General features: G+C 36.9%; 1 protein-coding gene across 2 annotated transcripts in view; it reads right to left on the bottom strand.

Annotated features, from left to right (window-relative positions):
- Positions 1-14,324, bottom strand: part of LOC139966384 (contactin-associated protein-like 2) — a 78,798-nt gene that overhangs the window by 8,262 nt on the left and 56,212 nt on the right. For both annotated transcript variants that reach the window (XM_071969323.1, XM_071969324.1), the window contains exons 10-23: positions 13,773-13,935; positions 13,327-13,430; positions 11,283-11,393; positions 10,380-10,586; positions 9,679-9,761; positions 9,335-9,533; positions 8,958-9,121; positions 7,740-7,965; positions 6,587-6,820; positions 5,478-5,654; positions 4,759-4,889; positions 2,545-2,626; positions 1,681-1,959; positions 658-732 (exon numbers count right to left, since the gene is read on the bottom strand). In XM_071969323.1, coding sequence (XP_071825424.1) covers positions 658-732; positions 1,681-1,959; positions 2,545-2,626; positions 4,759-4,889; positions 5,478-5,654; positions 6,587-6,820; positions 7,740-7,965; positions 8,958-9,121; positions 9,335-9,533; positions 9,679-9,761; positions 10,380-10,586; positions 11,283-11,393; positions 13,327-13,430; positions 13,773-13,935 — 2,235 coding nt within the window. The remainder of the gene's footprint in view (positions 1-657; positions 733-1,680; positions 1,960-2,544; positions 2,627-4,758; positions 4,890-5,477; positions 5,655-6,586; positions 6,821-7,739; positions 7,966-8,957; positions 9,122-9,334; positions 9,534-9,678; positions 9,762-10,379; positions 10,587-11,282; positions 11,394-13,326; positions 13,431-13,772; positions 13,936-14,324) is intronic.

The following is a 14,324-nucleotide window of genomic DNA, read 5'->3' as shown; positions in this document are numbered from 1 at the left end:
ACACACCCTTTACATGCTACAATATAGATACACTTCAAAAGTGAAAAAGGAAATCATACATGTGGTGGAGAAAGGAAGGGGAGGGGGAGGGGGAGGGGGAGGGGAAGGCTAGAGGCAGATAGGGAATTTTCAAATTTCAATTAATAGCATGGAGGAAGAACTAGGTGAGTTGGGTGTGTAGTAGGTATTAAAAGTTTTGTAATCAAAAATTTGAAAGAAAGAAATTCACACGTCAAACTAGAAACAAGTTTTGTGAAAGAAGGTTGCACACTAGTCTATCATGAAATATGGAGTGTTTTTCTAATCTATTTCAAAAGAGAGATAACGTTGATCTAATTATACACTGTTTTACACCTAACAACTTTGTGTTCATGCCAATCCTTTCATAATAATCTTTTGGAAAAAGTGGGGGTTACTTTTAAGAAGTACGTGTTCAGATATGAAATTTACACAAACACAGGAAAACAGTTAGACAGTACCACAAAGTAGCATGCTTGTTTATATTTGATAGATAGATTTTGAAATGGACATTACGATCAAAACAAGTCAAGTTTAACTCTGTGTGATTCAGTTCGAAATGAAATTGATGTGTCAAAATTTCATCACGGTGCAACCCCCCCCCCCCAAAAAAAACCCCTGTAAAATAAATACTCTTACCTTTGTGTCTGTGCATGTACGTTGTGATGAGGAATACTAATACAATGAAAGCCAATAGAAGTAAAATGATGACAACTGTAGAAAGAAACAGAAAAGAAAAAAAATTAAATAGATACACGAATAAATGAATGAAATAAGTATTCCTTAGAAATCATAGACTTTGAAGAAGTATCACAGACCAACAACGTGTTACCATTCAGAGTTCTTGGGTTTTTTCCAGCCTCATAATACTTTACTGTCACTCTGGGCGGAGTTGACCACTGAATTACTGGCTCCGAAATGGCAGTCCCGATAGGTCCAAGGTGACTTAACATTTAGATGCCTCACCGTGTCAATTTCCTGTTGGCCACAAATCAAAGGTGCTAGCTTCGGCCGCTACGACGATTGTGTTGCTTGTTACAAGGACTCTGTGCCGACTACTAAAATCAGTGAGCCAGCAGCAATTTATGTCTGGTCCGCCTCTGCTATCAGTAAGATTCCAGATGAATACAGAGGGTGCAACCATGAACCTTGCATCCTCGGTTAAAATTCAAAAGCATCTCACTTTTTTTTTCGAAACATATATATCAGAATTCTTGAAGTGGATGGCAAAGCAAAATAAGCTTAGCCAAAGCTTTGGTCGTGGAGTATGTGGGGGGGGGGGAGGGGGGCTCGAGCAGAATGAGGGCACGGGTGCTTACTGAAAGAATGTACTCAAATGGCAATTTGAGAGTCGTTCTCAACCTTAAAACAATTGCAATCTATTCATGTTACCATCAACACTGATTACTTTTTCATATACACTCTTTCCTTCCAGTTTCATCATTGATTTTACAACAATTAATAGATTTTAAAAAGGCTTGACACATTCTCATTTCTTTTAAAACTAATTAATCAGGTTAAGATCACAAGGCATTTTAAGCCATATGTTTTTAACCTATAACATATAAACACAACAAATTCAAAATGTATTTGTAAGCCATTTAATTGGGTATAGTACCAGTTGCAAAAGAAACCAAGAAAAAGATTGTTTAACAGACTTACCTGCAATTGTAGCCTTGTCTCCAGGGGCCAGCACTGAGCCTGCATCTGGCACTGTTTCTGTAGGAGGGGGGTCAGTAGGGGAGTACACAGGGGGTTCTTTAGACAATAACGGCGGGGGTATGTTGTGAACACGGCACTGTGACTGTGTGATGATACCTTGACCTCTCATTTCACTTGGTTTATTTGCATCAAAATAGAGCTTTATGGGAGATATATTAACAGAGCTGCTGTTGAAATGTACCCTGGATATACAGCCCTGGAAATTCTGGCCTCCATTGACTGAAAGAAAAGAAAAGAAAAGAAAAAACAACCATAAAATGGTTGATTTACCAAAAGGTTTTGTCCTCCATATCATTAGTACAACATACTTGCCTTTATAAAGAACTAAGCAAAACTTATCTATACAAGAAATACTTGAAAATTGTTAAGCAGAAATACTTGGCTTTCAAGCAAAAAATTTGAGAGAACATCTAATTGTTCAAGTAGGAAAGACAAACTTGTCTAAACACGAAACTAGGGGACTAAGTCACAGGTACTTGTCCAAGCAGGGAAACACTTGGGTTTGTAAATTAAAATTTACAGACCAGACCATATCAAAGGAGAATAAATATTTGACATGTCGGACCTTTACAGGGAGGGGCCCTAATGAAAGGTCACATTTGCTGCTTAAGTAGTTGTTAATATATCAGCTATTCTGACATCAGTCTTCTTATTATTATGTATACACTATGATGAATTTTGAAAAATGGGGCAATAAAAAAAACAAATAAAAGAAACAATGCATAACAACAAAAGAATTAAAACGATGACATCTCTTTGTATTCTATTTGGATAGCCAAAGGCATCTTGAAATATTCCACTTACTGGCTGCCCCAACAATCAGTCTACCAGGAGTAAACGATACGGCTGAATCTATAGTAGCTCTCTGTATAGGATATTCATCAACCTGCAAAAATAATAATAATAATCATAATAAAAATAAAATTAAAATAATCATTATTAGAATGATAACAATAATAATAATCATAATAGTAATCATAATAATAATCATAATAATAATCATAATAATAATCATAATAATAATCATAATAATAATAATAATAATAATAATGTATTAAAGGCAGTTGATACTTCATTTCCAGCTTACAAAGCAATTTGTGAAATAGTCAAAGATAAGGTTTACAAAACCAAAATGATCTGGATAAATAAACTTGCTTGGTACTGAACATGTAAATAAACTCACTCCAAGGAATAGTTACATGATGTTATGGTATTTCGTTTTATTTCTTATTTATGTCATTATTTGATACTGGGTTACTAAAGTGTGACATGCATGTTCAAAAATGAATTACACAAAGGTATCTATTTGAGTGCTGATTCTGGTTCTCCGGTGAATGTCGAACACAATTAGTAATGTTAAAAGATAATACAGTATTAAGAAAGGTGGATTTGAGGCAAATAAAAAGGACAAGTGATGATGTTAACGTATGTTACTCGGTGTCCTACAGTTGTCTATAAACATAGCCCCTTCTTTATTAAAGTGAAGGGGAATATATATGAGCAATGTCAAATGATATCTTATGACACAAAAAAAATTGAAGTTCTTATCACATTCCATTGTAAGTTAATGAGGCTGATCATTTAGGACACCATAACATACATTAACAACACAACAGGAATTTGGAGTTATAGAACTTAGCCACTGGCTCAATGACAAATTTCATCAACTAGTTAGATAGAGTACCTTAGAACTACATGGAAATGAAGTGTTTCCTAGCATGGAAGTTCTCAGTCTTCTCAATAATTTATGTTCAAAGTGCATATTGTTAACGTATGTTATGAAGACACCAAAAAATGAGACACCATCACATACGTTAACAGATGTTCTAAAACCATGTTTTAGACTCATTGGATGATGGAAATTGTTTAATTCTATTTCAAACATGGTGAAATATTAAGTGAGTTGAATATTCTGTGAGAATTCCTGCCATGAGCCTTAAATAGATTTTCACAGTTAATGTATGTTATGCAGGCTAGAAATGAGGACACCACACACAAATTGTGACTGATACAGAGGAATTGAACTGCTAGCAGTGAAAGAACTGTTTACTATCAGTGTATGTGGGGTTTTGATCAGTTACAAATGTTTTGATATTCAAAACTATCAGTTGATAGTGAAATAATGCCCATTTAACTTACGTTATGTTGAGGACACCAAAAAATTTGTACAGTTTAACAACCAATAACAAGTTTTTTTTCACATGTATTTTTGAATGAATTTGTCCTCTGAGATGCCATTAGACCTATTCTCAGCATGAGTAGTGAGTTTCTGGGATTTGCAATCCCTAGTACACTACTGTGCAGTGTGTGATTAGGTTATAATCATGAAAAGTTGCCACATGCATGGGTGACTGAAATTTGCAAGTGTAATTGAAGCTCTGCTTTCACTTGAATAGAAAATGCAAAGTCAAGGCATAATAACATGGGAAAAACTAAGAAAAGTGCATCTCAATTACAGCCATTTTCATGATGTCACATTTTGGTGTCAAAAATTAGCCCAATATTTGCAGTAAAACCCTCATAATTTCGCATCCACCCAATGAATGGTTGAATAACTATCAATGATATCTGATGGTATATTGACACAACCATTGAAAAGGGAAATACAAGTAAAGGAGTATGATGAATGGAAATTTCAGCAAAATGAAAAAAGGGACATAAAATCTCTCCAGTATCAGATTTTTACTTATTTCTATCATTGCAAAATGACCACAAAAAAAAAAAAACATTTCATAAGGATATATATTTGATGGTTTGCATCATTCACTTAGTCTAATCATTCATTTCCACTTACATTTTATGGTTGCTCTTTCAATTATGATTTGTATTTTTAATTCCTAAAAGAAATTGATCCAAACCACACACAAGTTTTTCCCCAAACTTAACAATAATTTTCATAATCAATATCACTCTCCTACAATGCATCTGTAATTGATATTTTAATTTAAGTTTGTAACCTTTTCCTGTAATGAACCTATATTCATTCAAATTCAAGCCATCAAAGAAAGAAGTTCTCACCTTAAGGGTGACCTCTGTTGTTGATCGTACCACATATACAAAGTGGTGCCTGTCGTCACCAAAGTTGTGTTGACTAACCCTCAACGATTTCTCCAAGCCCTCTGTAAGTTTATACTTGTATGAAAGGGCACCTGATAAAGTAAGAGGAACAGTGTTGTCTGTTAGTTAACAGACCAATTATGTGGTAATAAACACACACTTTTCTTCAGTTAATGATACAGTAAATTTGTTACAGAGGCAGGCTGAGATTATGAACATCACAGGTCACAGGCTCAATATTAATCCAGCCCGTAAAGATAATTTTCTGATGTTGTAGAATATGCAACAGCCTAGGTCCCTAGAGGGCTAATATGTTACATTAGTCAAGCTAAAGTGCACCTGTGCCGAAAAGGTTAAGGCACAAACTTCATATATTTACAAATGAAACGATAAAATATTGCATTGAAAATATGTGGAACAGAATATCTTTTGTTTGGTACTGGATTCATCTGTTAACAATAGTTATAACGCACAGACAAAACGGTTTGTACCCATATTGACCTCTCTGTTGGATTGAGGGGTGACTATCCAATTAAATATGAGTATTACAAAGCTTGGTCAGAATACTGCAAAGTTTCAACCTGATGCAAAATGCGTCTTCAATCCAATGGTTATAACTGGGGGGTGGGGGCGGTGGACAGAAGGGAATACCACAAGGGGTAGCATAGGAGGGGAGTTACCTGATTCAATGGATATCTGCTGATACCGTGCATCATCGTTCTCAATTCTCATCAAGACACCGGAACTCCCCGAGGTGGTGAATCCCACGGTGATGTTGTCCACGTCCGAGGCCTGCCTCAGGGATACAGGGAGGGTGTATTCTACTGAGGATGAGCTACCCATCTCAGCACCAACCTCTGAGGGAAACAAACCAAATCAAGATAGTTTTTATAGGTAAAATGGGCCAGATATATTTGAGGAGGGTGCAACAGGCCTTCAAAGCAATCCATTAAAGATTGTTATGCAGTTGGTTAATGACTTCCTGACCAAATCTACAGTGTTTCTCCAAATAAGATAAAGAAATAAGCTTTGTTTTAAGATACTAAGATGAAGACATTAGCTTTGCTTTAATATACTAAGATGAAGGGATAAGCTTTGATTTAAGACACAATGATATATGGTAAGATTACACATGTATATGCAGAAACCATGTAGGTAAGACTGACAAGTAAAGTTGCCTGGATACACACACACCTTCAGTGTTACCAGCTGGTTGATTCCTCTATCGTAATATATGTATTACAGGAACAGGGGTGTTGAAAGCCGGACTGGGCCCAAGTACCCAGTTTGAAATCTTCAGTTGTCATTGAGATGAAGATAACTTCTTTATCACACATATCTCTCACTCCTGTCATTGGCCCAGAGTTGTAGCACAGTCTTCCCCACCCCCACCCCACCCCATCCCCTCCCTCTCTCGTAAGAAAGCAAACATTTTCTTTGGTTTTGTCAAGACACATGGTAACATATGTCCAATTACATAGTGTAACTGTGTTCGCTTGATACCCTGACTCTAAGACATGGATAAGCCCAGTTACTATAAGACATGAATATAAAGCCCAGTTGAAATCTTCAGCAAAATTCAGCAAAATCTTCTCTTTTTCTTCTTCTTCTTCTTCCTTTCTGTCACCAACACATATATATGCACATTGGTATACTTCAAATAACAATTCAAATTTGAGCACTTCCTATTCACCCTGCGACAGAACCAATATTGACACTTTAATGTTTGTTTGTAAATCTGTCACATCTCAATATTGTCCTCATACTTTATAACTATTCAAAGTCCTACCTTTAGAGCAACGTTCTCCTTCCGCGTGGGTGTTAGAACAGTTGCAAGAGAAGCGGCTGTAGCCCTCTATACATCTTCCACCAAACAGACAAGGATCGACTGAGCAATGTCCACTACAGCCTTCCACAACCTCCTGAGCCAACAGGGATGCGTGGCCCAGGTTAAAGGTCTCTCCGTTTATCTGTAACTTGCGAATACATCCTACAAATCCCTCGGTTTGATGAGGGGTGGTACCTAGAGAAAAAAAAGATGGGGGAGAGAGAGAGAGAGAGAGAGTAAGAAACGAAGAGGGGTGTGTACTGTCAAAGCTGTGTTCTCTGGAAAGAAATCTCTGAACAAAAGCTTAAAATCATAACCATCAATCTATGAAAGTCTGTATTTAGTTTGAGACGTATTCATGATGCTTATTGAATGATCGCCAAAGCAAAAAAAAAACAAAAAAAAATTTGCTAAAATATAAATTAAGGCATTATCAGACCATCTAAATACCAATTTCTCGTCCTGTAAAATCGATTAGTAAAAAAAACTTGCAAAAATATAAATTAAGGCATTATCAGACCATCTAATATCAATTTCTCTCCTGTAAAATTGAACAGATTAAATCCAAATATGACGGCTTAGGACGTTACAGCAGCATGAATTTCCAAAACCAGGTACTGTGGAAACTGCTTTACCAAACTACACACTGTAAAGCACGGTTTGGGAAATGTTATATTAATAAAATGCTTACAAGATAGGTAAACAAAAACTAGTAACATTCACAAGTGATGTGAAAACTTTGGGGGCTCTGACAGAATGAACAAATGTATTTACTCATCAACAAACCCTGTCTCTTTCTATTCATGGTAGAAAAACCCACTTTCCATATCATACATGAACGCTAAGCTAAATCCCGCCAACTCTTTCACAAAGTCTGATATAATCTTAAAATCCCTCTGACCGTTAATTTTTATGTTTTTGATTGTTGCTTTAAAAATCAATGCAAATGGGAGGGGGGCGGAAGATGAAGAGAGGGGTGGGGGGAGAAAAAGTCAAACATCTAATGAATTATGTGCCATTTACCCAGGGATCATACCATAGTTTTATTCCATTCTTTTTTTTTGGACAGGAAACAAGATTACCATCGACGACAGCACCAGACTTGTAAACTCACCCACAAATATGTCTGATTCTAATTTGAATTCCCTGTGTCCATTAATTAATGCTTGGGAGAGTTTGGTATCTGAATCCACTTGCAGCGTGACCTCCTTCTTGTCCAGATTCATCCGAATAGTCCGCCATTTGTCATCGTTTAGCGGCTCGTTTGACCGGTGGGATATCACGACCTCTTCTCCGAAATCAAACCTCAACACAACCTCGGTCGGACTGTGAAGTTCAACCTGTAACGACGAAGAAAGGTTGCGAATCAGAAAACAAAAACAGTAAAAAACAGACAAGTTTGCAAAAAGGTCTCGTCTCATTATACAGTGGGGATTGCAGATCTAATCGAAGTAAAACGTAACATCAAAATAAAACTGTTAGCAAACTGCTTATCCACTAGAGAGCCTGTGTAAGAGAATGTGTAAAAGTAAGTTGGCCTGATGTTTCGATCCCAGCAGGATCTTCTTCAGAGGTTAAATGACAAGTAACAGTAACAGAATGGACAAATACACACACAGAATACAGACAGGTTAATGAACATGGTGGACACAAAGAGATAGATGTAAGAGGATTAGTAGACAAGGGATGGAGAGAAGAATGAACAAAGTAAAACCTGACATCAACCATATTTTTCCTTGGGCGACAAGTTTTACATCCTATAATATTTACACAAAATTGGGATGATGTCTCAAATTGAATAAGAGATCTTATGCCTTAATAAAATATATTCTGTTGCTCCACAATTACGTTAATAACCACGATCATGTTGTTGCTCCTAAGTGAGGTAATTACTGCCTTATCAAATATAAAACAAAATTGTGTCCCACAAACTTTCCGTCATGTTTATATAATTTTTTTCAAATTTCGAAAACCTTTGAAGTTTATGCCAAGTGACACAATACCGGGTATGATTTTGGTGTACTGTTGGTACAGCAGATATTTCAGGTGCCTGATCTCTCCTTTTAAAGTCATGTATGGGTACAGATTGTGAAAAAATTTATCGGACTATGTAGCATTAAGGCATATATAATATAGATAATATAAGTTTTAGTAATGTCTCATAGTGAATTATTTCCAAGTTACATTTACCAGAAAATACAATTTCCAGACCATTTTATCTCGAATATATCATTGTTAAATATCCTAAAGTAACTAGAAAAGAATATTTTGCCCCCCCCCCCCCCCCAAAAAAAGTACAAGGATTCCGGTTTCTTTTCCTCTCTAGACTGACCTGAAAGAATGTCCTTTCATGTCCCTCCGCAGAGAGTAAAACCGACTGTGAAACCGTGGTCTTGAACTGAAAGCTAACGTCTAGAGCACCTTCTCTCGTCATTTGCACTGGCAGACTAAGGTGAGCTTCTTCTGTTCGGAATGTTACTGCATCTTCCAGATTAGCTGGTGAGAGGATAATATTCATTTGTTAAAGTTTAGTGAACCTTGCTACATAATATTCATAATATACATGGTCTCTCCTATGTTGGCCCTTTTGCATTTTTCCCAATAAATAGAGCTTGGGAATGTCTCAATTACCCTTAAAGGTGAGAGATGAGCATATTTAATCATGCCATTTTCTGAAGAACAACAGGATTTGCGTATGTTTCGACTCACCATCACCACGACATCTGAGCTTTCCCAATCTAAAGGAAGCTGAATTCCCTTGGTCTACATCGCCAAATTGAAGCCGTGTAACAGGTAAGAGATCTTTATCTGAAATTGTCCCTTCATCTATTAGGCCATTGGAGACATCTGCATCACAGTTGCAAAATTTGTTTGGATCCGAGCAGGTCCTTGTCATTCCACACGCACACTGAAAAGACATGTAGCATTAAATAAAGCAACCTAGATGATGAAAAAATATTCCTAAGGGGAGGGGGGGGGAGGGGGAGGAGATGTAAAAAATTAAGTAGCAAATGGCTCAAACTTTGAATATACTTGCATGCGAATATAGTTACCTTTCTTGAGTTAACATGTGCATCACCCCAAGAGTAAATGTGGCTGCCATGCCTGTCTACCCACCAGCCGTAGGGATCACCAGCTGAAAGAAAACATAATTTGTAAAAATAAGAGTCATTACCGGTTGGTTTGTCAAGCATACCGTGCCATCAATGGGGAAATGTAGCCTAACCATCTGTTTATTCGCTGAAATTGTGACGCAGTTATAAGATACCCATGGCATACTTTCATTATTGCTGTTATCTTCGACCACATGGTAGCCTAACACCAAACTAAGTCACTGGGGAAATCTAGCCTAACCATCATCTGTTTATTCGCTGAAATTGTGACGCTGCTTTAAGATATCCATGGAATACTTTCATTATTGCTGTTATCTTCGACCACATGGTAGCCTAACACCACACCACACCCAACCATCCGTTTGCCAATAAAAAAAACCCCAAAAATCGCACTTTGCGTAGGATAATAAATTAGTAATAACAGTAATAAATTAGAACCAGGTAGTATCGCGTCGGGTGGGTACCCAGGTACCCGGATACCCCGTGCAACGCTAGACATAACGTACGTGTATGGTGAACTAAGTTTGGGGCATGACGCTGATGACCAAAGTCGTTTAAGGGAAGGATTGGGCAGGGAAGGGGAATGGGAAGGGGGGACAAGCAGAGGATAATGGAAAATGACAAAAGACACTATATCTTACCGGGTGAATTCAGCAACTTTGCTGAGTTACAAGTGTAGTGTACTGTCTGTTCACAGTAATGAGCATTATCGATGATGTTCATCATATGTTCCATGGGGACGTGTCTGTATGTGATGGCTCTATCATATGATCCAGGTTCTACACTTCCAGAGGGTACATCTTCATCATCCTCAGCATCGTGATTCATTACGGTCCAAATGTTATCTTCTGAAACAAGAGAACAGTCGTATGCATTGATTGTGGCTCTCGAATGAGATTATCAAACAAAATGACGACAATTCAATTCACTTCTGATCAAATTTTGTCACCAAAAGTTTTGTATTCGACCAAATTTTGTATTCAACTAAGTTTCAACGATTGTAGACCAACACAAACACCGATTCTAAATGATCATAAAAGAAAAAAAAATCATTTTGAAATGAAATTTTGAATGGTTTAAAGCTAATAACTGTATTTGAGTGAAATTATTGAATAGAAAACAAAGAAAGTGTGAACAAGCTGCTTTCGCACTGCAAAAAGCAGGTGCAGGTAAATAAGTTATATTTTACAAAAGTTAATGTTTCAATGATGCTAAAAGTTTCAATGATGGAAAGGGTTTTAAACAAAGGTAGACGAGGTAAAGGGTTAACGAAAGGAGATAAAAAAAAACACTTTGTGATTACAAAGATTTTCCATCATCAAAGTTCAGTAGACACCAAGTTCGTGGCATTCCAACGACCTGACATTTCGATCCTAGAAGGATCTCCTTCTCAGGCAAGACTGAAACATGTGACTTCGCCTCTGAAGAAGACCCTACTAGGATTGAGACATGCAGGCCCTTAAAAGTTTTATCAATGATGAGTATTGTTTAGAAAGACAATTGGCTCAATGCCGCTCTCAAGGTTAAGAATGAAGTTTCTTTACCGTCGTCGATCTCACAGTCTACTTGGACTGCCCCCATCGGACCACTCCCATCGGGATCAATAAAGAAGGTACCAGAGCTACCAATCTCCTCACAGGACTGTTCAACACTAGCTGTAAAATAAAAAACCCACAGAAACATGTCAATATGCCTTCCACTTTAGACAAAATCTAACCTATGAAGGAGGTTAGAAGATTGTGAGGTGAATTTATGTCAGGTTTTACAAGATTTACCATGACTTTGATAGGTTAGCATTCAGTGATTCTTTATTGACAATCACCTCTTCCAATGGAAGAGGGACATTCTCTTAAGTTGTAAGGAAGATCATATAAGATTAATTGTTAGAGAGGGTTGTGAATTGATGGTATGCTCTGTCTGGGTCGGGGTTGTAATTTCTGATATGCAGATGGGTTCAGGCATGCAAGCTTTAGACAGTAATTTACCTATAAATTACCCAGTGAATGGATATCATTGTTACAATTACCACAACTGTCGGATAAAGCATTTATCCGACCATGTTAGCAAAGAAATGCCCCAGAGTTGTAACATTTGCAGTTGCCCAACATAACAGGTGGTTGATAAGGTTATGCAATCTGTGTGTGAAGGAGCAAATTAACCCAACCATTTATAGTCTTTATTTGTTGTTATCTCTTTAATGTTCTTGATTATACAGATTGGGCAAGAAGTTGATAAACTTTCTAAATCATTTTTGTTTCATTCTCAGTATAGAGCCGATTTTTGCATCCCACTCAAGACTCAACATACAGATAGTTTTAAGCTAGTGTTGTTCAATCCATACAAACAGGTAACTGGGTAGGTTGCAGTTTGTAAAAGTCTTCTAAAAGCAGCAGCTCTGGTAGAAAAGTATATCATGTACTTGCAACTGATACTCACATATATACGACATATTAAACCTACATTGTATCCTGACATTAAATTTGTAAAATGAAGTTTTACACATCTGTTTTGATTAGCTGATCGAAGACATTAAACTGCTATCCTTTGGATATAAATATTATCTCAGATCAGAGATGAATACCTGTAAACATTGCTGGAGAATGTCTTCTGTGTCTGCAAGAATGCCACATACCGCTGTGGCTACTAACGACCACCGTTAGGTTACAAAACATTTCATGATATTAATCATTCTTCCCTGTTTTCCCTGAGACAGGTTAGCCTCTGGCACCTCTCAATGTAAGAGGAGGTGAACTTGAATCATTTGGAAGAGGGCAAAGTCATAAAAACAAGCAAAACATGGGAGATAAGTACCCAGAGATTTATGACACAGAGGCGAAAATGTGACAGAAACTCCTACGAAAAATTCTTCGTTTGGGTGACTATACCACTTCGGATGTACAGTGAATAGAGGTTGTGAGTTCACATTAATATTTTAAGGCTTAGAATTTCATTCTGTTACTCGACTAAGAAAGACTAGAGAGTGATAAAGAGCATCCAGGCCATAAACCCATTTTATATATTTTGATAGCTTTTTTACTATTATCACTTGGTACATTCTCAGACAGTTGAATGACATCCTACCTGCATATTACAGACATTGAGCTGAGCTTCAGAATCTGTTTGTTCACTCGTTGCAGTTTTTACCACCGAACTCCTACTGAGAACTGTGTCATATATATATATATATATATATATATATATATATATATATATATATATATATATATATATATATATATATATATATATATACAGAAAGTAAAGTCAAGCTAAGCAAACTAGTATCACACAATCTCACACAAAATTGCTCTTTTACAAGTATTAAAGTATGTGTAAAAGTAAGTTGGCCTGACATTTCAATCCTAGCAGGATCTTCTTCAGAGGCTAAATGACAAGTAACAGTAACAGAAGGGACAAAAACACGCACAAAATACAGACAGGTTAATGAGCACATTGAACACAAAGTATTAAAGTAATAACACAGTTATTACACAAAGTATTCAAGTAATAACACAGTTCCATTCTGCGGGTAAGGAGCCCGGGGGGAGGGGGTAGGGGGAGGGAGACACAAATAAAACAGCAACTTACAGGTGTGGCAAGTAGCTCCTGTGTAATGTCCAGTACAGGTGCACCTGAAGGAATCCCATTCTGGGGTACACTCTCCACCATGTTCACATGGGTTTGGTGAGCACCTGAAAGTAGATATTACAAAATTAAATTTTTTAAATAATTGGCTAAAGTGAAACACAGCCCTACATGCTGAAGTCTAACAAGCCTGTGAAAATTGTTGAATTCATGTACTTGTTAGACGTCTCATAGCCCTGACAATTATTCTAATCTGTAGTAATCCTACTTGAATATGCAACTTGGCAAATTTTGAAATATTCAAAGTACTACTACTTAGTTCATTTCTTTAAACGAAGCCTTGCCGATCAAGCTCTTACAATTTTAAAGGAGTTTAGCATCATATATTATTGAAAAACTGATCAAAAAATCCGCTCCTCCCAAAGAGACTGCTTTGAAGAGTGACGTACCAATCTTGGAGTCCGCACGAATCAATCTCTACGTTCACGGCATCCACACCGGGGATAGACTCTGACAACGCCTCGTGTAGATTTAGCTTTGTTTCACCGATGTAGATGTCCTTCATGCAGCCACGGAAACCAGGGAGGTCAAAGGTCTCTGACAGTGTTAAACCTTGAAAAAGAAAAGAAAGAGGGAACACTTAAACGTGAATGTATTTGCAGAGAAATCGAATGTTTTCATGAAAAATGCTCCCGCACAAAATTATGAGCTTTATTCCTGCAATTGGAGAAATTCTGTTTGGAGATGAATGTCCTGTTGCAGACACCGAATACTCAATTTCATGGATCACAAGGCTTTTAACAATTTTAACTATTGAAATAAGTCCCTAGTACTTTTTTTGATTCAAAATTACTTTTTAGATGAAGAGCTCAGAAGCTGGACAACTGCAAAAGAGTTATACATACTGTGGCAACTTATAGGATTTTAGTATCTGATAAGCATCCCAAAAAATGTATCAAAATTAACCCACATATTGCTTTACCTTATTGATAGATATAGAA

Source organism: Apostichopus japonicus, chromosome 4 (genome assembly GCF_037975245.1).
Source record: "Apostichopus japonicus isolate 1M-3 chromosome 4, ASM3797524v1, whole genome shotgun sequence".
NCBI classification, from domain to species: domain Eukaryota; kingdom Metazoa; phylum Echinodermata; class Holothuroidea; order Aspidochirotida; family Stichopodidae; genus Apostichopus; species Apostichopus japonicus.
Note: the sequence above shows the minus strand (reverse complement) of the source record. Positions and strands in the feature narration are given on the sequence as shown.